Here is a 25,400-nt window from a genome sequence, read left to right as displayed (position 1 = left end):
CATCGGGCTGCCCGTCGGCAGCTCGTGCGGGGGGTGGGGGGGTTGTGCAGCCCACCATCGCATGCAGGAGTCTAACGAGCAAACTTGTTAGGAGCACGTGCTCTCACCAGCTGAGCCATCCTGCCACCTGTTGGCAGCTCAGCTCGGGTGCAGCTCGCTGGCCCATGTGGGAATCGAACCGGTGACTCTGTTGCTCAGAGTTCGCACTCTTAACCAACTGAGCTACTCAGCAGGCCCAGATATTTCCTTCTTAATGCAGCAATAGGACTATATTGTCCAGCCAGTGGGTCCAAGTGTTCTAGTCCTGTGTGAGGACTGGGCATGGGGCTCCACGATTGATTCTCCATCTACATACCCATTCTTCAGGCTTTGATCTGGTGCTCGATCTTACTAGGAGGTGTTAATGGCAAATTGAGACAAAACCAGGATTCACATTCCTATATGGTCAGGCAATGTCACTAAGTCATGACTACCACCTGGTTAGTCATGTGAGATTGGCTGTGAACTGCATCCCAGGCTCAGTGATGTGAAAATTGATGGTGAATTGACGTAGCCCTTATCGGACCACCTTTTGGGTTATCTGTCCCACGTAGGCCCTGAGCAATGACTTCAGCCTCAACCACCACTAGGCATCATGGTGTCAGACCAGACCAGGCTGGGCCAAGTGGCTCCTGGAATTGGGACTGGCCTCTTGTGTAGAGGAAATGTAACACTGGGGCACTGTGAGGTCAGCCTCTTCCATCACAAGGGTCATGACTGACCAGAGAAAGCTGGGCTTTGAAGAGTAGTGAAGCTGTCACACAGGGAGGGGCTGAGATAAGGTGGAGAGAAAGCAGCTCTCAGGTTCCCCAAGGGCTTTCCAGTTCCTGCAGCTGGTCCGTACCCAACGCTGGGCTGCCATGTAGCTCCGGGGTTCCGAGAGACACCCTGAAGCCTTATTTCTGTTTTGTCTATAAGCTGTTTATTTGGTCCGTGTTACTGTTACTGCACTCTTAGCTGTTTGCTCAGGTCTTAACTGCATTTCAGACAGCTGCTTCCCCACCACTCTTGGGGCTTTCAAGGTCTCGATGGTCACAGTGACTTCTGGAGCTTTGGTTTAACTAAAGGACCCTATCAGGCAATGTCCTGTAAACTTTGGACCCTCTTGGCCTCAACGTATGAGTCTAGCTCTGACTTACAGGTTTGCCCGGTGCCAGGTGCGAGAGGGCTGGTCATGTGTCCAGTGCTGTTCTCCAGGGCACTGCACAGAGATGGGTCCTTCTCTGTGGGTTTTTGGTGGCAGTGCTACTGCTCGGTTACCCCTGTTCTGTCCCCCTAAATTTGGCCTAGTTTGGGGATGAGAAAGCAACCTGTGACCTTGGGGACCTTCTCCATGTGAGATCATCTACTCCATTCAGGGATTAAGTCCATAGCCTTCAGCCCCTCAGCCCAGTGCCACTAACCAGCAGTGGACCAGCCCACCAACCTCCTACTGGGCCCGTCATTCTGGCCCTTTGGGTGTTTCAGAGCTGTGCAGCACCCATCCCCCTCCTCTGGGCACTGGCATTTTTAGGGCTAGGGGCTCTGGTCTAGCAGCTGTGGCAGCCTTCCCAGGGCCAATGTGGCTCAGACCTTTGAAGCCAGGCAGTTTCTCCAAAGCCTCCAGCCTGTAACACGGGACACGGACGTCAGGGAGGCAGCCCGGCTGGCAAGAGACCTGGGCAATGAAGCACGTGTTAGTTTCCTACCACTGCTGTAACAAATGACCACAACCGTAGTGGCTTAACAACACACATTTATTAGCTTATAGTTCCAGAGATCAGAGATCCAAAATGGGTCAGCAGGGCTGCGTTCCTTGTGGAGGCTCGAGGGGAGAATCCGTCTCCTTGTCTTTTCCAGCTTCTAGACACTGCCCAGATTCTTGGCTTCTGGCTTCATATCATTCCAGCCTCTGCTTTCATCATCACTTCTCTGACTCTCCTGCCTTCCTCTTAGAAGGGCACCCTCAGATAATTCAGAATAATCTCCCCATCTCAAGAGTCTTAGCTTCATTATGTCTGCAAAGTCCCATTTGCCAGTCAAGTCACATAATCACAGGTTCCAGGATTAGGATATGGATATCTTGGGATCATTATCTAGCCCACTACAGAACTCAAAGACTGGTGGACTCCCCTTAATGATATTTTTCTATAGTCAGGCCTTTTTCTTTCAGAATATTTAAAATAGCACAGCAAACCACAGCTGATCTTTTAAAAACTGTATTAAGACTTAAGGCCACTTACAAAATGCCTATCATGTGCCAGGCACAGGAGGAAATAGCATTACCCACCCCATTTGGAGAGGTCATTTGCCCACCCAGTAAGTGGCAAGGCACACTTAAACCCGTCTCTCTTGAAGGGTACCACTGTCGAAAGAGGTTGTGTTTTTTTCCTCTGACAAAAAGGCCGGCCCTAGTCGAAGGCTTTTAGGTTAGACAGCTCAGAGGTGCTCACTGCCCAACTCATACCGCTCGTGGACATCACCGGAGGGCCTGGCATAGGCCGAAGAACTGACAAAGTCTCCATCCAATCTCTCCTTACAGCCTAAGAACGCCCTATATGTTCTCAGTCCTGGTAACTGACTCAGCCTAGTGACTGCACTCTTCAAGCACTGATCCCGTGTGCAGGGGACAACTCTGAGCTGACCCAGTGATGGAGGACACAGCACATTCCTGGGATAGGCCTAGTACCTGGAGTGGTCATTAGGATTTTGTTAAGAGGTTGACAGGCCAGACAGAGAAGCTATTTTTGTAGTTGGTCTTCACGAGGCTGTCAACAAAGTCCCTATAAACGTATAGGCAGAGGCAGAAAAAAATACAAAAAAGAAATGCACGCTCCACACAGGCAGGAAAGAGATGCAATGAATTTGTCCCATTGATGCAGGAACAGTTAACAGCCTGCCTGGCTCGGGGTAGAGAATTCCATCTACCCAATCATTTAAAGTAAGTTGGAATAGGTTACGATGAAAACTGGGCAAGGGTAAAATCCAAAAGATGCCTAGTGGGTGAGTAATGCAATGGGTTGCAAAACAAATGTCAAATGGAAAACATGGGCTCGGGGACAGTGCCTGACTATTGGAACCAATACCATGAGTTCACTTGTGCCTTGGGTAGAATCACCCTGGAAGTGTGTGAACACCTCATCTTGTGTCCTGGTTCAGAATCTCCAAGTGATATACAGTGTGTCACGATCCTGACACTTCGGCTCCTAAACCAGCAAGTAGTAAGGGGATTTGAAATCCCGCTTAGAACTAAACAAATGGAGTGAATCAAACTCTTAGTATTAATATTTTGGTGTGTTCAGCAGTTTTTTACAAACCATGACAACCTCTGAATTAACATAGGGTGCTTGAACATGTAAGAGAAGCTGGCATATATTATTAGTGTTGTGGTTTTCATCTGAAATGTGTAATTAAAATTCGATGTGCGATTTTAATTTTGGAAGTGTAAGAGAGTTGTTAGTAAACTTTGGGAGGCTTTGAACGGCTCCAGAGAAGTTGATTACTACACTTATAATACTTCAATTGCTTTGTGCTAAGTGAGAGTTTTGTTGCTAGGATTTGAATCTGCCTGGGTTGGGAGGCTGATGTCCTGGAAAGAATTATGAAAACTTGGAAATATGTTTATAAAATATTTAAAGGAATTTAACGAAGTTTGCAAATGGGGCTAATTGGGAGGATCTCATGTGTTAAATGTATGCATGAATAGGACAAGCAAGAGTTTTTATTTTTACAGAAAAAATTACATTCTCAATATAGCAAGATGCACACAATGACCTTAAAAGCTTAAGAAATCGATTTTTCAATTTTTACCTCTTTAACAAATTGAAAATTCATTTAAAGTAATCACAGTCATTTGCACACATATAAGCACCCTTAACATTGAGAAGCAAGGACAAGGGCACTTCTCTGAAGGTTGTAGAATAACTTGGTAAACTCACTTCCGTTCAAACGACTTACAATTTTTTTGAAAGTGAGCTCCGATAAGGGAGCTGATTATGCCTCTGGAAACTGAGGCATGTTAAAGTGCTTGCACTTTTAGGAAACTTTCTGGTTGGAACAATTTGCCCCTCTCCTCAACTCCTATACCACTGCGTCCCCTTGAGACTTGCGTGTAAATAGCTAAAACAAGGGATCTTGCATATTGGCCTCTTTCACAAGACTGACTCTCTGAGACCAGGTTTTTGCCTTGTTCCAATGGTGTTCCCCACAGAGCTGCAGCCACAGCAGACCCACAGTGAACATTCACTGGACTTTTTACCAGCGAGTAGTAAAACCTATATAGGAACGCTTCTAAAGTAAATGCCAACCCCCGCCCCCCAACCGGTCTCCTTTCTCCTGAGCAGCCCTCCTACCTGGACCTTCTTGCCCAGGGCAGGGGTGTTCTAGAAACTCGCTGAACTCGTTCCTAAACAAGAGGGCCCCATACCAAAGACTGTCATCATTGGCCCTAGCTCAGTAAGTTCTGATTTAGTCTTAGTCCTCTTAAAGGAGGCGACAGACATATCACATTAAGGGTTCCTTTTTTAACAGGTCCTTCAACCCAATCCCTTGAAATTTAAAGTAAGATTGACCACAGCTAACATTTGTATGTACTAATATTCTAGGAGCTCTCTGTGTTATAGCGCTGACTTTCCAAAAGCATTGTTATCTCCACTTAATACATAAGAGAACGGTAGGTAGTGCGGTTTACCCGTTTTGGAAATGGCTGTCATGGATTTCAACTCTGGCAGTCAGGCTCCACAGACCCAACACCCTGTAACAGCTAAGCCATTTTAACTCCCAGACACAGCCATAACTGGAACACAGATCTACGGCTTCTGGTGCTAACGTACATTTCTGTAACCCACTGCACTGTTATTATCGATACCATCTTTGAAAGTCTTCATTGCCTGTACTTGGAGTAAAAGCCTCAGGGAGGAGAGGCCGGTAAGGAGGCAAAACAGGAGAAGCTAGATAGAGCACAGACACAGATCCCCTGGAATATTGTTAAAATGCAGATTCTGACTCAGCAGGTCTGGGGTGGGGCCTGAGAGCCTGCGTTTCCAACAAGCTCCCAGGTGATGCTGGACAGCTCCTGTCTGTGGGACATCTTGAAGAGCAAAGGTGAGATAACCTTTACTGAGACAACTCAATTTGTCCCCTGTGGCAAAAATAAAAGCGCTCACTTAAAAAAAAAAACAAGTGTAAGTCATTTAAAGAAAGTGTGTTTATCAAGTTATTCACATATGCACAGGACTGTTTGATGTTGTGAAAAACCAACTAAGGTACGACTTAATCATCCAGGACCTTAACCATCCATGGCCTTATTTTCAATTCAGAAGAGCCTGGAGAGGAAACCATGTTTTCCTTTTTAAAACAAAGAAACTGAAGAGCAAGGAGACTGAACACGCCAGGGTCAAAAACATGTTAGGGGCATGTCCGGGTGCCCCGTACCATCCTTGAACCCACACACACTTCTGGGAAATAGCAAGTAAGGAGCAAGCCAAGAGCTGTCACGGGATCATCGGTGCGTTCATAGGGTCTGTGCCAAGCAATATCAAAGTTGCCCACACTCCAGTTCTATCCTGACCATTTTTAATAGGCAATATTAAAATTTAAAAAAAAAGTGTGTGCTGATGAAGAGGCTAAGCACACCTCTGAACTTAAAAACAAGACAAGCCACATAAATTCTCTTCCTTAAAAAACAGACATTTCAAAAGATTTTCTTTAATATCATAAAATATTTTCATGGACAAGTGAGCTAGCAAACACATGCACCAATGTGCCTTTTGACGAAATTACCCCACCCCCACCCACCCACTCCCACATCAAGGTGGACATGAGATTGGAGAAATGAATACAGCAGATGGAACAGATAGAAAAAAAATGGATAAAAAGGATGGAATAAAACATTGTGCTTGGTTATTATCCTATGTCACAACAAAACAAAACATTTCGGTGCAAATAGTTAATTCATCCTCTTTTCCATTTAAGTCTGGTGGAGAAAAAAATACTTTTTCTATAATAAAATATGCGGGTTCTTTTTGTTTGTTTTTTTACTTTTTTTAACGTAACTTTTTTTTCTTTTTTGCAGAAAATAATTTTGTAAACTGTCACTTGGCGGGCAGGGAGGTTTGATGCCGCGTGGGTCCCAGCTGGCCCTGTAGGAGGCTGAGTGCAAAACCCGGGCGGGAGGAGGGGGGCACAGCAGAGGCTTAGGGTGGGGCTCGCATGGNCCCCGCTCCCAGCCTGCCTGAGTTTTCATGCTGCTCTGGTTCCTTGGGTCCTCAAGCAAACCCTGGGCGTACCTGCACCGGATCTCTTCCCTGCAGACGATGTGTTCTGGCCTGATTTATTCACGTCCCTCAAAAGCAGCCCATGATCACCAGGACTTGGCTCCCAAATGGCCTGTTATAGCACCACAACTTTCCCTCAGGGCCTTTCTCAGAATCAGCCGTTCCAGATACCAGGATTGATGCTACCCTCGTGACACCTGGGGCAGCTGCTCCATAGGTCCAGCAAACCCGGACTCATGCCTGTGCCTGGCAGAGGGGGCACTTACTCTCCTGCACTCACTCTGTGACCCTCACCAGACAATGCAGGGGTCCCCAACAACATCAAAAGCCAGCACAGAGCAAGTGCTCAGCCATTGTTTTTTTCTCCTGCTAAATGTGCCTGGTTGCTTCTGCTGTCCTTCTGTGGCACAGGTCAAGGCCCCTCACCACCCCAGGAATAAGCCAGCTGGGACCTGTTGGGAGCAGGGCAAATGAAAGCCAGGACGGGGAGGGCTGTGGTTACTCCCTGGTCCTCTCTGGGAAACGCTGTAAGGACACATTTGACCACTGGAGGGCAGCATCACCTAGCTCATTAAAAGACCAGCGTCCTCAGAAGCAGTATTTTCTGGTAGTTGTGTGGGGAAGGTGGGAAGCCTTAATGGGGGCTTACCGGACTCTTGGTTAGTTGCTTTGCCACAGGATTTCATTTACATCCACCCCGCTCCAGGCAGCTCTTAGTAAATAAATGTGTTCTGAAATATAACCTATAAAGAGAAGTTTTACATAAAGAAGCCTATTTTCTCACTGCCTTGAATTATAAAGTGAGAATTTTTGTTCCCACACGTGGGGCCTCCTGCAGGTGCCCAATGACAGTTTTCTGAGTGCCCACATGCCTGACCACGACTCTCCACTCCTCCGACGGATCCACAGGTAGCTCCGTATTTCCCTGCCCTGCCAGCCGCTGGATGCACGTGAAGAAACATGGAGGCAGCCCACAGAGAGGTGGGGCTCCTCCTTGCACACTTGGTATTCCCATTTTTTTTTAAGATTTTATTGGGGACTTGGGGGAGGGGAACAGTGTTGGGGACTTGGGGGAGGGGGACAGCCAAGTTGTCCTTCGATCTTAGTTCTGAAGGGCGCAGCTAGCTCAGCTCCAGGTCCAGTTGCCATCGGGCTGCCCGTCGGCAGCTCGTGCGGGGGGTGGGGGGGTTGTGCAGCCCACCATCGCATGCAGGAGTCTAACGAGCAAACTTGTTAGGAGCACGTGCTCTCACCAGCTGAGCCATCCTGCCACCTGTTGGCAGCTCAGCTCGGGTGCAGCTCGCTGGCCCATGTGGGAATCGAACCGGTGACTCTGTTGCTCAGAGTTCGCACTCTTAACCAACTGAGCTACTCAGCAGGCCCAGATATTTCCTTCTTAATGCAGCAATAGGACTATATTGTCCAGCCAGTGGGTCCAAGTGTTCTAGTCCTGTGTGAGGACTGGGCATGGGGCTCCACGATTGATTCTCCATCTACATACCCATTCTTCAGGCTTTGATCTGGTGCTCGATCTTACTAGGAGGTGTTAATGGCAAATTGAGACAAAACCAGGATTCACATTCCTATATGGTCAGGCAATGTCACTAAGTCATGACTACCACCTGGTTAGTCATGTGAGATTGGCTGTGAACTGCATCCCAGGCTCAGTGATGTGAAAATTGATGGTGAATTGACGTAGCCCTTATCGGACCACCTTTTGGGTTATCTGTCCCACGTAGGCCCTGAGCAATGACTTCAGCCTCAACCACCACTAGGCATCATGGTGTCAGACCAGACCAGGCTGGGCCAAGTGGCTCCTGGAATTGGGACTGGCCTCTTGTGTAGAGGAAATGTAACACTGGGGCACTGTGAGGTCAGCCTCTTCCATCACAAGGGTCATGACTGACCAGAGAAAGCTGGGCTTTGAAGAGTAGTGAAGCTGTCACACAGGGAGGGGCTGAGATAAGGTGGAGAGAAAGCAGCTCTCAGGTTCCCCAAGGGCTTTCCAGTTCCTGCAGCTGGTCCGTACCCAACGCTGGGCTGCCATGTAGCTCCGGGGTTCCGAGAGACACCCTGAAGCCTTATTTCTGTTTTGTCTATAAGCTGTTTATTTGGTCCGTGTTACTGTTACTGCACTCTTAGCTGTTTGCTCAGGTCTTAACTGCATTTCAGACAGCTGCTTCCCCACCACTCTTGGGGCTTTCAAGGTCTCGATGGTCACAGTGACTTCTGGAGCTTTGGTTTAACTAAAGGACCCTATCAGGCAATGTCCTGTAAACTTTGGACCCTCCTGGCCTCAACGTATGAGTCTAGCTCTGACTTACAGGTTTGCCCGGTGCCAGGTGCGAGAGGGCTGGTCATGTGTCCAGTGCTGTTCTCCAGGGCACTGCACAGAGATGGGTCCTTCTCTGTGGGTTTTTGGTGGCAGTGCTACTGCTCGGTTACCCCTGTTCTGTCCCCCTAAATTTGGCCTAGTTTGGGGATGAGAAAGCAACCTGTGACCTTGGGGACCTTCTCCATGTGAGATCATCTACTCCATTCAGGGATTAAGTCCATAGCCTTCAGCCCCTCAGCCCAGTGCCACTAACCAGCAGTGGACCAGCCCACCAACCTCCTACTGGGCCCGTCATTCTGGCCCTTTGGGTGTTTCAGAGCTGTGCAGCACCCATCCCCCTCCTCTGGGCACTGGCATTTTTAGGGCTAGGGGCTCTGGTCTAGCAGCTGTGGCAGCCTTCCCAGGGCCAATGTGGCTCAGACCTTTGAAGCCAGGCAGTTTCTCCAAAGCCTCCAGCCTGTAACACGGGACACGGACGTCAGGGAGGCAGCCCGGCTGGCAAGAGACCTGGGCAATGAAGCACGTGTTAGTTTCCTACCACTGCTGTAACAAATGACCACAACCGTAGTGGCTTAACAACACACATTTATTAGCTTATAGTTCCAGAGATCAGAGATCCAAAATGGGTCAGCAGGGCTGCGTTCCTTGTGGAGGCTCGAGGGGAGAATCCGTCTCCTTGTCTTTTCCAGCTTCTAGACACTGCCCAGATTCTTGGCTTCTGGCTTCATATCATTCCAGCCTCTGCTTTCATCATCACTTCTCTGACTCTCCTGCCTTCCTCTTAGAAGGGCACCCTCAGATAATTCAGAATAATCTCCCCATCTCAAGAGTCTTAGCTTCATTATGTCTGCAAAGTCCCATTTGCCAGTCAAGTCACATAATCACAGGTTCCAGGATTAGGATATGGATATCTTGGGATCATTATCTAGCCCACTACAGAACTCAAAGACTGGTGGACTCCCCTTAATGATATTTTTCTATAGTCAGGCCTTTTTCTTTCAGAATATTTAAAATAGCACAGCAAACCACAGCTGATCTTTTAAAAACTGTATTAAGACTTAAGGCCACTTACAAAATGCCTATCATGTGCCAGGCACAGGAGGAAATAGCATTACCCACCCCATTTGGAGAGGTCATTTGCCCACCCAGTAAGTGGCAAGGCACACTTAAACCCGTCTCTCTTGAAGGGTACCACTGTCGAAAGAGGTTGTGTTTTTTTCCTCTGACAAAAAGGCCGGCCCTAGTCGAAGGCTTTTAGGTTAGACAGCTCAGAGGTGCTCACTGCCCAACTCATACCGCTCGTGGACATCACCGGAGGGCCTGGCATAGGCCGAAGAACTGACAAAGTCTCCATCCAATCTCTCCTTACAGCCTAAGAACGCCCTATATGTTCTCAGTCCTGGTAACTGACTCAGCCTAGTGACTGCACTCTTCAAGCACTGATCCCGTGTGCAGGGGACAACTCTGAGCTGACCCAGTGATGGAGGACACAGCACATTCCTGGGATAGGCCTAGTACCTGGAGTGGTCATTAGGATTTTGTTAAGAGGTTGACAGGCCAGACAGAGAAGCTATTTTTGTAGTTGGTCTTCACGAGGCTGTCAACAAAGTCCCTATAAACGTATAGGCAGAGGCAGAAAAAAATACAAAAAAGAAATGCACGCTCCACACAGGCAGGAAAGAGATGCAATGAATTTGTCCCATTGATGCAGGAACAGTTAACAGCCTGCCTGGCTCGGGGTAGAGAATTCCATCTACCCAATCATTTAAAGTAAGTTGGAATAGGTTACGATGAAAACTGGGCAAGGGTAAAATCCAAAAGATGCCTAGTGGGTGAGTAATGCAATGGGTTGCAAAACAAATGTCAAATGGAAAACATGGGCTCGGGGACAGTGCCTGACTATTGGAACCAATACCATGAGTTCACTTGTGCCTTGGGTAGAATCACCCTGGAAGTGTGTGAACACCTCATCTTGTGTCCTGGTTCAGAATCTCCAAGTGATATACAGTGTGTCACGATCCTGACACTTCGGCTCCTAAACCAGCAAGTAGTAAGGGGATTTGAAATCCCGCTTAGAACTAAACAAATGGAGTGAATCAAACTCTTAGTATTAATATTTTGGTGTGTTCAGCAGTTTTTTACAAACCATGACAACCTCTGAATTAACATAGGGTGCTTGAACATGTAAGAGAAGCTGGCATATATTATTAGTGTTGTGGTTTTCATCTGAAATGTGTAATTAAAATTCGATGTGCGATTTTAATTTTGGAAGTGTAAGAGAGTTGTTAGTAAACTTTGGGAGGCTTTGAACGGCTCCAGAGAAGTTGATTACTACACTTATAATACTTCAATTGCTTTGTGCTAAGTGAGAGTTTTGTTGCTAGGATTTGAATCTGCCTGGGTTGGGAGGCTGATGTCCTGGAAAGAATTATGAAAACTTGGAAATATGTTTATAAAATATTTAAAGGAATTTAACGAAGTTTGCAAATGGGGCTAATTGGGAGGATCTCATGTGTTAAATGTATGCATGAATAGGACAAGCAAGAGTTTTTATTTTTACAGAAAAAATTACATTCTCAATATAGCAAGATGCACACAATGACCTTAAAAGCTTAAGAAATCGATTTTTCAATTTTTACCTCTTTAACAAATTGAAAATTCATTTAAAGTAATCACAGTCATTTGCACACATATAAGCACCCTTAACATTGAGAAGCAAGGACAAGGGCACTTCTCTGAAGGTTGTAGAATAACTTGGTAAACTCACTTCCGTTCAAACGACTTACAATTTTTTTGAAAGTGAGCTCCGATAAGGGAGCTGATCATGCCTCTGGAAACTGAGGCATGTTAAAGTGCTTGCACTTTTAGGAAACTTTCTGGTTGGAACAATTTGCCCCTCTCCTCAACTCCTATACCACTGCGTCCCCTTGAGACTTGCGTGTAAATAGCTAAAACAAGGGATCTTGCATATTGGCCTCTTTCACAAGACTGACTCTCTGAGACCAGGTTTTTGCCTTGTTCCAATGGTGTTCCCCACAGAGCTGCAGCCACAGCAGACCCACAGTGAACATTCACTGGACTTTTTACCAGCGAGTAGTAAAACCTATATAGGAACGCTTCTAAAGTAAATGCCAACCCCCGCCCCCCAACCGGTCTCCTTTCTCCTGAGCAGCCCTCCTACCTGGACCTTCTTGCCCAGGGCAGGGGTGTTCTAGAAACTCGCTGAACTCGTTCCTAAACAAGAGGGCCCCATACCAAAGACTGTCATCATTGGCCCTAGCTCAGTAAGTTCTGATTTAGTCTTAGTCCTCTTAAAGGAGGCGACAGACATATCACATTAAGGGTTCCTTTTTTAACAGGTCCTTCAACCCAATCCCTTGAAATTTAAAGTAAGATTGACCACAGCTAACATTTGTATGTACTAATATTCTAGGAGCTCTCTGTGTTATAGCGCTGACTTTCCAAAAGCATTGTTATCTCCACTTAATACATAAGAGAACGGTAGGTAGTGCGGTTTACCCGTTTTGGAAATGGCTGTCATGGATTTCAACTCTGGCAGTCAGGCTCCACAGACCCAACACCCTGTAACAGCTAAGCCATTTTAACTCCCAGACACAGCCATAACTGGAACACAGATCTACGGCTTCTGGTGCTAACGTACATTTCTGTAACCCACTGCACTGTTATTATCGATACCATCTTTGAAAGTCTTCATTGCCTGTACTTGGAGTAAAAGCCTCAGGGAGGAGAGGCCGGTAAGGAGGCAAAACAGGAGAAGCTAGATAGAGAACAGACACAGATCCCCTGGAATATTGTTAAAATGCAGATTCTGACTCAGCAGGTCTGGGGTGGGGCCTGAGAGCCTGCGTTTCCAACAAGCTCCCAGGTGATGCTGGACAGCTCCTGTCTGTGGGACATCTTGAAGAGCAAAGGTGAGATAACCTTTACTGAGACAACTCAATTTGTCCCCTGTGGCAAAAATAAAAGCGCTCACTTAAAAAAAAAAAACAAGTGTAAGTCATTTAAAGAAAGTGTGTTTATCAAGTTATTCACATATGCACAGGACTGTTTGATGTTGTGAAAAACCAACTAAGGTACGACTTAATCATCCAGGACCTTAACCATCCATGGCCTTATTTTCAATTCAGAAGAGCCTGGAGAGGAAACCATGTTTTCCTTTTTAAAACAAAGAAACTGAAGAGCAAGGAGACTGAACACGCCAGGGTCAAAAACATATTAGGGGCATGTCCGGGTGCCCCGTACCATCCTTGAACCCACACACACTTCTGGGAAATAGCAAGAAAGGAGCAAGCCAAGAGCTGTCACGGGATCATCGGTGCGTTCATAGGGTCTGTGCCAAGCAATATCAAAGTTGCCCACACTCCAGTTCTATCCTGACCATTTTTAATAGGCAATATTAAAATTTAAAAAAAAAGTGTGTGCTGATGAAGAGGCTAAGCACACCTCTGAACTTAAAAACAAGACAAGCCACATAAATTCTCTTCCTTAAAAAACAGACATTTCAAAAGATTTTCTTTAATATCATAAAATATTTTCATGGACAAGTGAGCTAGCAAACACATGCACCAATGTGCCTTTTGACGAAATTACCCCACCCCCACCCACCCACTCCCACATCAAGGTGGACATGAGATTGGAGAAATGAATACAGCAGATGGAACAGATAGAAAAAAAATGGATAAAAAGGATGGAATAAAACATTGTGCTTGGTTATTATCCTATGTCACAACAAAACAAAACATTTCGGTGCAAATAGTTAATTCATCCTCTTTTCCATTTAAGTCTGGTGGAGAAAAAAATACTTTTTCTATAATAAAATATGCGGGTTCTTTTTGTTTGTTTTTTTACTTTTTTTAACGTAACTTTTTTTTCTTTTTTGCAGAAAATAATTTTGTAAACTGTCACTTGGCGGGCAGGGAGGTTTGATGCCGCGTGGGTCCCAGCTGGCCCTGTAGGAGGCTGAGTGCAAAACCCGGGCGGGAGGAGGGGGGCACAGCAGAGGCTTAGGGTGGGGCTCGCATGGGTAGGAGGCAGGGGGTAGGGGGTGAGGGCACAGGATTGGCTGGGCGGGTTAGAGGGGTTAGAGGTCACTCTCGCCATAGAGCGCCGTGGAGAAGGACATGTAGTCCAGAGCACCGGGTACTGCGTCAGGGCCAGTGTAGGGGGCCATTCGCGCGATGCAGTACTCAGCCTGGTCTGGCGGCAGCTCCCGGCGTAGCTCATCCACCGTGATGTAGTTCTGCGGAGAGAACGGTGAGGGCAGCCGGTCAGGGCAGGCACCAAGCCCAGCAGCTGTGAACCGCACTGTATGCTGTACTGTCCACCGTTCCTGCCCCCTCCTAGTGACACACACACACACACACACACACACACACACACACACACGTATACCCACATACAGTGGGACCCCGTAAGAAGGGGTGCTGTAAGTGTTCACAGTCTCCCCTCCAGATCCCGGCCCAGCCTGTGCCTACCAACCCAGCTTGGCATCCACACCAGAGCAAACGCACCTTGTCACCGGCCAGGATCTTGAAGGAAGCCATGACTTGGTCTGCCGTATCTGTGTCAGCTGTCTCCCGGGACATAAAGTCGATGAAGGCCTGGAATGTCACTACCCCTAGGCGGTTGGGGTCCACAATGCTCATGATGCGGGCAAATTCTGCCTCCCCCTGAGGAGAAGAGTGGAGCCCAGGCCTGTCAGCCTCTGAGCCATAGCTGCTGGGACTTTCTCAAAGGGACCTGAAGCCCCTGGGGGCTCAGAGGAGGACACAGCAGCCCCTGGCGTAACCTGGGTCGTCCTAAGGGTATGATAGGGACGCAGCACCCAACGGTGAAGACCCGGCTCAGAGCTTCCCACCCTCTACAGATGCCTGGGCTCCTCTTGGAGCAAATTATGAAAATGCTGATAATAAGACAACAATAACACACAGCATATATTACACACCAGATACTATTCTAAACGCTGTGTATATTTTAATTTACTTAACCCTCACCACAACCACACAAGGTAGGTGTTTATTATTTCCATCAGATGAGAAACCTGAGGCCCAGCTGGGCTTAGTGACTTGCCCAAGGTCACGCAGCCAGTAGGTAGTGGAGCTGCGATTTGAACTTGGCCGTCTGGCTCCACAACCTGTGCTCTCCCCACCATACTGTACTTTCTATGTGCCAGACAAGTGCATAGCACTCATGTAAGTTCCTTTGTTTAATCCTAAGACAGTCCTGCAAGGTCCCCCTCACCTCATCTGGGCCCCCCAAGCTGGTGATGGCAGAGCTGGGATTTACTTCTGGGTTAACTACTAGAGCCTGTGCTCTCGGCTTTGCACTGGACAGCCCAAGGGATCTGAACTCTGCATGGCCCAGGAGCGGCCTGGCTGCCCAGCGAAGGCCTGTTGCCCTGCTCGGAAGGCCTGCATGAGGGTAGGCAGCTGAGAAGGTTGGGGAGAAGCCTGGGGCAATAGCAGAGGGACGGCAGGCTTGGCCGGAGCCTTTACCAGGGGAATGATAAGAAATCTCCCTGCCTTGTACAAGATGAAGCAAGCTAACCCAAACCCAGAATGTCCAAACCACCAGTGCTTCCTACCAGCCTCGGGCCAGCCCAGCCGTCCACGGTAGGAGTGAGAAGGCCTGTCTCCACAGTACATACCAGAACATAGACTGGCACAGACTGGGGTGAGAAGGCCAGGCCTCCAAGGATACACATAGGCCTGCAGCTAGGCCCTGCCTTCAAGGCACCATCTTCCCCAAGGACCAGAATCTTGAGGCTCCTCTGGGGAGGGCAGCCTGAGGGCCTCCAGACCGCCAGGGCTAGGACTTGGCCTCTGCGGCCAGCTGGCGGCCCCTCGCCAGGACAGAGGGTGGGGTTTACATTACCATGTTATAACCCATGGAGATAAGGCAGGCGCGGAAATCATCCGTGTCCATCATGCCTGTCTTCTTCTGTGGGGGCAGTGGCACCGAGACACAAGGAGGGTCAGAGGTAGAAGGAAAAAGGGCCGGCCAGGGCCAGGAAGGCAGGGCACAGATGGCCAGAGGGGAGCACGAGATGTATGGTTTCGGGGTCAGGAAGGGGCGAGGGACACAGGAGGAGGAGATGTAAATACACAACCGGGGAAAACGTCCACAGGAAGGAGGGAAGACAGAGCAGGGAGATGCATAAGTCCGTCCACAGCATGGCGAACGGCGAGGAGAGAGGAAGGCAGGCACGGAGGAGGTTCCCACGAAAGACAACCGACAGCAGAGTCAGAGGTCGGAGTAGCGGGAGAAGGAGCCCGACGCGGGCGAGGCGGGGACAGCAGAAGAAGACGAGCCCCACGGCCCACAGGAAAGGGGGGACAGGGAGATCCAGACAGACAGAGAAGAGAAAAAGGAGAAACACGCGTTATTTCTCGCCCCGGATGCCACCCCTGAGCGTGCTCCATGCAGGAGGCGAGTACCTGGGGGTCGTTGCCAATATCATAACCCAAGCTGATGAGGCAGGCTTTGAACTCCTCGGGACCCAGCGTGCCGGAGTGATCCTGGGGCCGCCGTGCGCCAGGCAGCGAGCCATGCGGTGCCAGGGAGGTGGAGGCCGTGAAGGGAGGGGATGGGCCATGCCCCGGGGGAAGGGTCGCGTGTGTGGGGAGACACAGGGACAAAGGCATGCGGATGGAGAGGGCGGACAGTGGATGGGGTGGGGGAGGAAGGGAAATAAAAGTGCACACGGTTAGACACATGGACGTGGTCCCATGGGTGCCCTCTCCCTGGCACACGAAGCCCTGCTCCGGGAAGCAGGCCAGAAGGGAGCACAGTGAGCCATGGGGGTGAGAAGCCCCCCAGAAGTGCCCAGCCCGCCCCCAGCCTGATGCCCCACCCCAGCTTCCAGGTGGGCTTCACCCAGCCAGGGACCAGGAGGGCAGTGAAGCAGGCAGGTGGTGGGCAGCACCTAACCCCATGCTCCCTCCCACCCTATGTGGTCACCCCAAAGCCCCAGGGCACTGGGAGGGGCACCCACATAAAACCTGACATGTCCCAGAGCTGGATGAGAACCCAGCTGACAACTCCAGCATCCCCACAGAGAGTCCCAAAGGCTGCCCCGGGGGTGGGGTGGGGGGCGGCGGGAGCTGCTGCTCTCTGTCCTGAGGCATAGGCATAGGACAGTCCGCACAGCTAGGGGCAAAGGGCTTTCGCTTGAGGCTCTGGTGGCCTTGCTCCCAAAGGCTAATGACTCATGGTAGGAGAGCAAGCTTCAGGGGTTCTCTCTTCACCCACAATGAGCTCTCTCTCCAGCAAAGCAGAGGGGCTCATGGGACACCAGGGCTGGCTTTGCGGAGCCAGCATCCTGTGGCACAGGGTCAGGGAAGGCTGAGGGCAGTTCCTCCCTCTCCTTCTTCCTCCTCCTCACCTGCCCAGGAACCGGGTCCAGCATAGCTGCCCACACCCTGGGCAGTGCCCTCCAGAGCCCTGGGGTAGGGGGCTGCTTGAAGCGAGTGCAAGGAGTGGGTCTCTCACCCGGTCAAAGTGGTTGAAGGAGGCCCGGAACTCATTCATCTGCTCTTGGCTGATGCCCTTGGCATCCCGGGTCAGAATCTGGTTCTCCACCTCATTGATGGTCCTGGCGATGGTGGTGAGGAGCTGCTCCCACCCCACGCGAATGTGCTGGGAGTAGACAAGGCACCTGTCAGCACGGGGCCTGCCCTTGTCCACTCCTTCCCCTGACCGCCCAAATGGTCAAATTAATCAAACCCGGCCTTCTGTCTGGATTCACAGTATCAGCAGAGGCAGGCAGGGGAACCAGGACAAGGTACTAGGACACAAGACCCAGAGGATAAAGGCACAAGTATGGGCAGGGTGGTCGCCTCTGCCTGGGATAGCAGGGACCAGAACTGCCAGTGTGGGTCGGGTTAGAAGGAGGGCAAATTTGGTAGCGGAAGATTCAAGGACAAAAATATAGAGTGATTTTCTGAACATCCAACTCTGTAACCACACACATATGCCTTCAAGGTCAAAACAAACAGTTGTTAAGAATGCAGGTGCCTAAGCCAGCATTTGGAGACCACCAGCATCAGCACCACTGGGGGGCTTATTAAAAATTTAGATTCCTGAGCCCCACCCCAGACCCAGCAAATCAAATTCTGGAAATCTGTATGTCAACAAGCTCCTTGGGAAATCCAGAAGGCAGTGGGGATTGAAGACACAGGGCTCCCAGGGTGAGAAGCGAATACCCGCTCACTCCAAAGCAAGAATTTATGTCCAGTTTCCTTGGAAGATGATAGCCACCCCCCTGCTCCAGCCCAGGAAAGGAGAGCAGCGGGGCTTCCTCCCCAGAGAAGCAAGACCATGCCATGCACCTCCATGGTGTAGTTGGTGTGTTTGTTGTCGAAGATGAGTGCCTCCTGGATGAGCTGGTGGTCACCTTCCAGCTGGTCAATCTTGGGCTTGTAGTTGACGATGCTCTTCTCATACTGCCGCAGGTGGCTCAGCTGGTCCTCCAGGGTCCCGTGCATCTCAATGGAGATCCTTCCGATCTCCTGCTCACCCAGGAAGGAGGCCCTTATCAGACCACCCCACTGTGCCCCTGGGATGGAGACTGGGGACCCCACGTCATTGGTCAACCACTCAGATGATTCTCGGCTCCCACACCAGTACTAGGGAACACATCGGGTAATTAGTGAGCCCGGAGCTAGACACATTCAGCATGGGTGCTCCCTGGTATGGAAACAGCATCACAGAGGTGTGTGACAAGCATTGCTATCACTGGATGAAACACCTCCTGTCAGCCTCAGGAAGGGGATGCAACTTCAGTTGCTAACCTAATCTCCTCTGCTTGCTATTCAAACTCCCTTCTGGGGCCGGCTGAGTGGCTCAGTTGGTTAAGAGCTTGCTCAAGAGTGCAATCTCTGACAAAAAGTGTGGCTGGTTCAATTCCCACATGGGCCAGTGAGCTGTGTCCGAGCTGAGCTGCCGCTGAGCTGCCAACAGGTGACAGGATGGCTCAACTGGTGAGAGCACATGCTCCTAACAACAAGGCTGCCTGTTCGAGATGGTGGGCTATGCCCACCCGCAACTAAAGACTGAACTCAGCACACTGAGCTGAGCTGACACCTGGGTGGCTCAGAGGGTAGAGCGCACGCGCTAAACAACAGGGCTGCCGGTTCAACTCCTGCATGGGATGGTGGCTACACCTACCAGCAAGTAATTGAACACAGCACCTTGAGCTGAGCGGCGTGACTGGGCTTGGAGCTGAGCTAGCTGTGCCCTCCACAACTAAGACTGAAGGACAACAACTTGTCTGTTCTCCTTCCCCAATTCCCCAATAAAATCTTTAAAAAACAAAACAAAACAAAAAACAAAAACAACAAAATAACTCCCTGCCTAAGCCTTACTCCTGACCATTGCTCATTTCAGGGACCCTTTCTGTGCCCACTGAGCCCGGTCCTCATGGTCTGAGTGCATCTGGCTTACCTGCTCAGTGGCCATGCTCCTCCAACTACAATGCCTGCCTTGGCCCAGCTCAATCTTCCCATCACTGTGGGCCAGGTCTAACCCTCGTTTCTGTCTGTCCTTCACCCATGTATACAAACCTTTTTGTGAAAGTACTTTCTATGCACTCAATTCAATCCAGCAAATACTTCCTGAGCACCTACTATGAACAATGTGCTAAGCAGCTGGGGGTGGGGTGTAGGGGAGACACAAAAGTGAACTCGACCTAGGCTCTGCCCTCAAGGAACTCAGAGGGACATCATGCTCTAACCCAAGAGATGTCCCTTTCCTGATGTACAGCATCCTGCTATCTGGCCCACACAATTCAGCAAAATGCCCATGCTTGCCCAAGGTTCAGTTCTCTCGCTGGGAAAATCATTTTCTTTGACCAAATTCATTACTCAGGAGCAATGGTAATGGAGGAATCGAGACCTGGTTAGCCAGGTAAGCCATCAGGGTACGCCAAGTCAGCAGCCCAGGCCCTGATCCCTCTGTGGGACTTTCTCATTTGGCTCTTCAGTGGTGTCCCTATGTGGGTTTTTGCTCCCAAGCCAGATAGTGGGATCAGCCTGCAGGCTTCCCTGCATGAGCTCCACACCCTCTGTAAGGCGGAAGAGTAGTCATGGGCTCAGGACCAACAGTCCTCCACGGGTCCTGCCCGGGAGGAGACAAGGCAAGCCTGTCTGTCTGGGAAGGTGCTGGGAAGGGGTGGAAGCCCCATCCTTGCCTCCCACGATGAGACCCACCTCCATCTTGGTCTGGATCCAGGGTCCGATGACGTTGGCCTGAGCACCGAACTGTTTGCGTAGCCTCTCATTGTGCTGTTGGCGGGCATGTTCCTCCATCAGGGCCTGATCCCTCCGAGGCACCAGCTGCCGCACCTGGGGCAGGAACAATCAAGGGATATTGGGGATGGGGGCAGCCATCTGCCCCGTATTTCAGATGAGGAAACAGAGAACTGATGAAGGTTGGTAACAGAGCAGGAGTGAAGACATTGATCTGTGCTAGAAATTGAGGTCATTTATTATCTTGACAGATAATGAGTATTGACTATGCAACAACAACAAAAATCAATAAAAATCAACCAACCCAAAAAGGGACAAAAATCCTCCCCTTATGAAATTTACAATGGCTCCGCCAATGCCCCACCCAGCCCTTGGACTCACATGGTCCCATTTGCCGTTGATCTCCTGAGGCGTGATGGTTGTGTAGGGGTTGGTGCCCGCCATGTTGACGTGGTAGGTCTGGACTATCTTGGACACCTCATTGTGGATGCCCAGGATGGCCAAGCGCTCCTTGTCGGCATCGGGGAGGGTGGCCTTGAACTGCTCATGGGCTGTGGTCAGTCCCTGGACAGAGAGGAGGGTGCAGGAGAAGCACTGTGACTGGAGGGGCTGGTGTCTCCGTGGGCAAGAGGAGCAAAGGGAGCCCTGCAGGCCCCAGGGTAGAGGTGGGTGGGGGGACTCCCAGGGCCCTGGAGGCATCAACCAAGGACTCTTACAGCTGAGAACCAGAAAGGCAGTGCTGACACAGGAGGGTGAAGGCAAAGCCAACAAAGCAATAGTTTCATGCTTTGTGCTGGTGAAGTCGTAGCACCCCTGGGGCACTTACCACCCACAGTCAGGTCAGAGACAAGGGGTGCCCTGAGGCCTGCTCCAGGCGACCCCCCCCCCAACACAGGCTTCCTCAGTGCTTGGTGAAACCCTTTCAATCTAACATTCTGCAGCTGTATAAAGAATGAGGAAGCTGTTTATTAATATGAAACAAGCTCCAAGATAGCTGTTAAATTAAAAAAAAAGGTTCAAGATACAGTATATAATAAAAACTACTTTTTATGTAAAAAAGGATGTGGAGAAGAATGTGTTAATAAATAAATATATTTGCTCGCATATGCAGAGACCGTGCTTACCTCTGGGGAGAGGCATTGGGGGTTAGGGGACAAGGAGTAGGAGCAAGAACTTATTGCACATCCTTTTTATCTTTTAGATTTTATGCCATGTGCATATACTACCTAATCAAAATAAGTAGAATGCAAAGGTTTTGAATGAATATAATATCCTTGAAATCCTGTCCCCACTTCTCTCTCTACAGGGGCAGTCCTGCAGGAGTGGGACTGGCAGAGTATAAGCCATGGGCAACTGGGGGAGCCGGCCTCCAGGGTTGGGGGGCTTGCAGCACACCTGGATCTCCTCGATGGTGTGCACGATGAAGGTGTCCTGTAGGTCCTCCATGGCCCCCTCCATCCAGTTGTTGAAGGGCGCGGCCCGCTTGGCGTACTCCAAGTACAGCTGGTCGATGGTCTCCAGTAATTTCTCAGTCCGCTGGAAGTGCCAAATGGGGTGGGGGTAGGGAGATGTTTAGCAGAGTCATATCCAGAATTCCTCCCCTTCCTCCAAGATCCCCCTGGCCAGCCCTGAGGGGTCCAGATCTGGACACACCAGACTAATTCAGGCAGAAAGAACAGGCTCCCTCTGCGGCACTGGTTCTTTATGTGGAATGTATGGTCTACCTCACATTCGAATCAGGAAAGTTCTCAGATGGCTGGGGTTGGGCTAAGTGCACTAAACCTAGGGGATGATACAATTCGGGCAAGAGAGAAAACATCTCCACAGAGCAAAGCCCAAATCCAGCGCCAATGTGAGCCTTCCACACTTAGGCCAGGGCTGGGGAAGGTCTAGGGGACCCAATGGAGCCTTTTAGCCCAAAGCAAAGAGTCACGAAGCAGAAAGGCACACAGAGAGCTAATGGCAGCAGGCCTCTATCTCCCTTGGGGGCCCTCACCTCCAGGGCTTCTCTCCGCTTCTGGGTTAGAGCCCCCAGATTATCCCACTGGTCACAGATCTTTTGGCACCGTGCATTGACACTGGGTGAGTCGTAATAGTCCAGCTCACTGGGAAGGAAGAGACAGAAAGAGTCAGGTGACCCAGGCTACCTCTGTGGCCTGCTCTCCAATTCCTGAGGCTGGGGGCCCTAGTGGTGCTGGAAGGTCAGGTATGCTCCCTTCATCATGACCTTCCAGGTGCCTCTCCCAAGCCCCCAACTCCTTGGTTTTCAAACCACTGCGAGGAGGCCAAGAAGGCCAGTCCTCCTCTTCAAGGGTCCCCACCTCAACCTTGGCTGGAGGCAATGCCTGATGTTGACCTGATGTTCAACATCAGGGAGTCGCTGAGGCAGTGAGAGCTCAGAGCCAAGACTTGGTCAGTCTCTCCTCCTGCACTGGTTACAGGTAAGGACCAAAGGCCTGCGGCAGGAGGGGTCATGGGTTCATTCCCCACTGGGAGGGACATTCGTCCTCTGTATTGACGACATTCCTTCTCAGACACTGGGCTGTGCCCATCCTACTCACTTATCATGATCACACATCCATCTCCCATAGCAGCCCCGGCCCTCAGCAGGCCACACTTACTTGAGCTCCTGTGCAATGGCGGCAATCTGCTCCACACGGTCCTGGTGGGCGGCCAGGTCACTCTCAAAGGCCTCATGTTTCTTGAGCAGGGCCTTGATCTCTGAGAGGGTGGCCGTCTCATAGTCCTTCTGCCGCAGCATGATCTCTTTGCCTGGGTTCGGAGAGATGGTACAAGGCTGAGCTGAAGCTGGTGGCTGAAGGGAGGCCCCATCTTCTTGAACTGACCATCCACCCCTCAGGGCAATAGGAGCTCCACTTCCAGGGGTCTATCCCAAGGAGATGCCCACCGTACAATGTCCAGTCATCTGCAGGAAAAGCAGATGTGCGACCAGAACATCCACTAGGGGGTTGGGCCAGGCAAGTTACTATTCTCCATGGAGCGTGCATGGCGGCATCAGAAGTGGTTACATACCAAGGCTATGCGAGACTATGGGGCATGTATAGGGTGTGACACTAACTTTATGAACAGCAGGAAACGATCTATGTCCTGTGGTACAACCAGGAAAAAACAAGCCAAGCAGTCAGGGGTACCCCATCTTTAGTTTCTCTTCTTATTGTTGCTAGCCTCCATCAGCCCTGCAGGGACCCCTCCCCTTAATTACTCTCAGTGTGTCCAGGACACTGTACACAACATCCATCAATGGCCAGAGCCTTCTCCGACCATCAGGTGCACTGCCCTCTCACTTTATGGGTGGGCAGGGCTTGCATTTCTTGGGTTTCTATTTCCTGGGGGAAAATGGGATGAGATAGGTACAACTTCCGGGAGACTGTTGTTAGATGACAATCGAGAGCCACTTTGTGAAACGACTGGCACAGGAAAGAGGCTGACTTGGCCTTCTTACACACCCACCCATGTCTGCATACCCACCCGTGTCTGCACGCCCACCCGTGTCTGCACGCCCACCCTGTGTCTGCACACCCACCCCATGTTTGCACTCATCATAGATGCTCAGCCCCTCTCAGTAAATGAAGGCAGGGCTTCAAGGCTGAGGGCTGTGCCCAATATGACATTTCTTTCCTTCTCTCTAGTCTTTAAGTCAGAATAATAATACAATATAAAAAAATTACAGATGAGCCTACATATCTACTCCTTTTCAGTCTTTCCTTATGTGGATGTGGTGTTAAAACCACAGGGTATATATAAAGTAGTTTCCTGCTTTTAAAATATTCAGCAGCATATCATCGGAGTTTCTACTTTGGCTCCACAGTCTTCCTATGAGCCCCTCCGACAGCTGCAAAGCTTCCATCACTGGTGGAACCACTCGCCATCCTACTGTGGGCCATCAGGCCCCTCAGCTTGCACTATTGTAGATGGCCTCACTGCAAACGTCTTCAGACACAAGATTTCTCTCCATGTTTAGGGTTTATTCTTTAGACAGTCTTAAGAAACGGAGTTCCCAGGTTAGCAGGCAATAACACTGTTAGGTATGAATGCATGTGGCCAGACTGCTTTTGTCAGAGATTGTGCCGGCACCTACCACTGGCACGCCAGTCCACGCATGGCCTTGCTGGTGGCTGGCAAGCGGACAGGGTAACCCTGTGAGCTGTTCCTTGGTCCCAGAGAGGACATAATAGAAGCATGTGGGTGAATCGGTACAACCTCCATCATCCTCCTGCCACTCTGCCACCAAGATAAATAACTCCATACATTCACAGTGGAAGGTGGGCAGCGATCTCCTATCATTGTGTTCAATGTATACGTACTTACACACGGTGGTACTCCAGCATATGTACTTACAACGGGGAGCTAAGCGCAATACTCCATCTGAGTCCAGCGGACTTCTATCCCCTACCAAGCCAAGCCACTCCCAAGTGGCCATAGGAGGTGTCCGTTTCTACTCATATTCAGCCTAGGGTGTGAGGAGCATGACAGAGCTGAGAAGGGAAGCCTTAGGGCACTGAGCTCCACCAGTCAATGGGGTCTACCCCAGGGGCTCCCGCTGAAATGGGTGCAGGGCCCTAAGATTTGCACAGCCCCGTTCCCTTCTCCAGCCCCAGCCCAGGTTCTGACAAAAACACTATTCCAGGTATGATTTTTCTCTCTTTGGAGTTAACCTTATCTGCCAATAAGCAGATATCAGACATAGCCCGAGTGCGTCCAGGTTGGAGTAACGGACACATATACGTGCTAAGGCAAGGGCTCTGCTTCTCTGTAATTGGAGACCAGAAACAGGAAGTAAGAAGGCAGTGGAGGAAAAATACCCAGGGCAACCATTTCCGGAGTGCATTCCATGTGCTGGGCACTCAACTAAGTATGAAATGTATTTGCGACATTTAAGCCTACCACAGCCCTATGGGGAGGTGTACTGGGTTGAATAGTGTCCCCCCAAAATTCATGTCCACCCAGAACTTCAGCATCTAACTGTTTTTTGGAAATAGGGTCTTTGTAGATATAATTGGTTAAGATGAGGTCATAATGGATTAGGATGGGTCCTAATTCCAATGTCTGGTGTTTTCATTAGAAAAAGGAGAGGGAGATTTGGTCACAGAGACACAGAGGGAAGCAGCTGTGATGATAGAGGCTCAGATTGGAGAGAGACAAGCCAAGGAATGCCAACGACTGCTGGCAACCAGTCTCTAGCAGGAAGCATGAGATGGCCTCCCTCTCAGAGCCTCCAGGAGGCGCCAATCCTGCTGTCACTCAGTTTAGGGCTTCTGGCCTCCTAAACTGTGGCGGAATATGTGTCTGTTGTGTTAAGCTACCCAGTGTATGGTAATTTGTTAAGGCAACCCTAGGAAACTAATACAGGAGAGCACATCATCATCGGCATGGTATAGACGAGGAAATGAGACCTGGGGGTTAGTTAAGTCACTCATCCAAGTTTACACTGCTGCTTCTCGGTGGCAGGACTCGAACCGCAACCTAACTGACTCAGGGAAGAAG

At 50.0% G+C, this 25,400-nt stretch overlaps 1 protein-coding gene across 3 annotated transcripts in view; it reads right to left on the bottom strand.

The window, feature by feature from the left end:
- Positions 1–9,196: 9,196 nt before the first annotated feature.
- Positions 9,197–25,400, bottom strand: part of ACTN1 (actinin alpha 1) — a 96,347-nt gene continuing 80,143 nt past the window's right edge. Inside the window, exons 12-22 of one of the 3 annotated variants that reach the window (XM_019641351.1) lie at positions 22,517–22,667; positions 21,892–22,000; positions 21,291–21,431; positions 20,277–20,459; positions 19,857–19,991; positions 17,979–18,158; positions 17,140–17,286; positions 16,086–16,166; positions 15,523–15,588; positions 14,160–14,318; positions 9,197–13,888 (exon numbers count right to left, since the gene is read on the bottom strand). In XM_019641351.1, coding sequence (XP_019496896.1) covers positions 13,730–13,888; positions 14,160–14,318; positions 15,523–15,588; positions 16,086–16,166; positions 17,140–17,286; positions 17,979–18,158; positions 19,857–19,991; positions 20,277–20,459; positions 21,291–21,431; positions 21,892–22,000; positions 22,517–22,667 — 1,511 coding nt within the window. In that variant the 3' untranslated portion in view covers positions 9,197–13,729. The remainder of the gene's footprint in view (positions 13,889–14,159; positions 14,319–15,522; positions 15,589–16,085; positions 16,167–17,139; positions 17,287–17,978; positions 18,159–19,856; positions 19,992–20,276; positions 20,460–21,290; positions 21,432–21,891; positions 22,001–22,516; positions 22,668–25,400) is intronic. The other 2 variants (XM_019641352.1, XM_019641353.1) reach the window with 2 other exon arrangements.

The sequence above is a fragment of the Hipposideros armiger genome, unplaced genomic scaffold (assembly GCF_001890085.2).
Source record: "Hipposideros armiger isolate ML-2016 unplaced genomic scaffold, ASM189008v1 scaffold_59, whole genome shotgun sequence".
NCBI classification, from domain to species: domain Eukaryota; kingdom Metazoa; phylum Chordata; class Mammalia; order Chiroptera; family Hipposideridae; genus Hipposideros; species Hipposideros armiger.
Note: the sequence above shows the minus strand (reverse complement) of the source record. Positions and strands in the feature narration are given on the sequence as shown.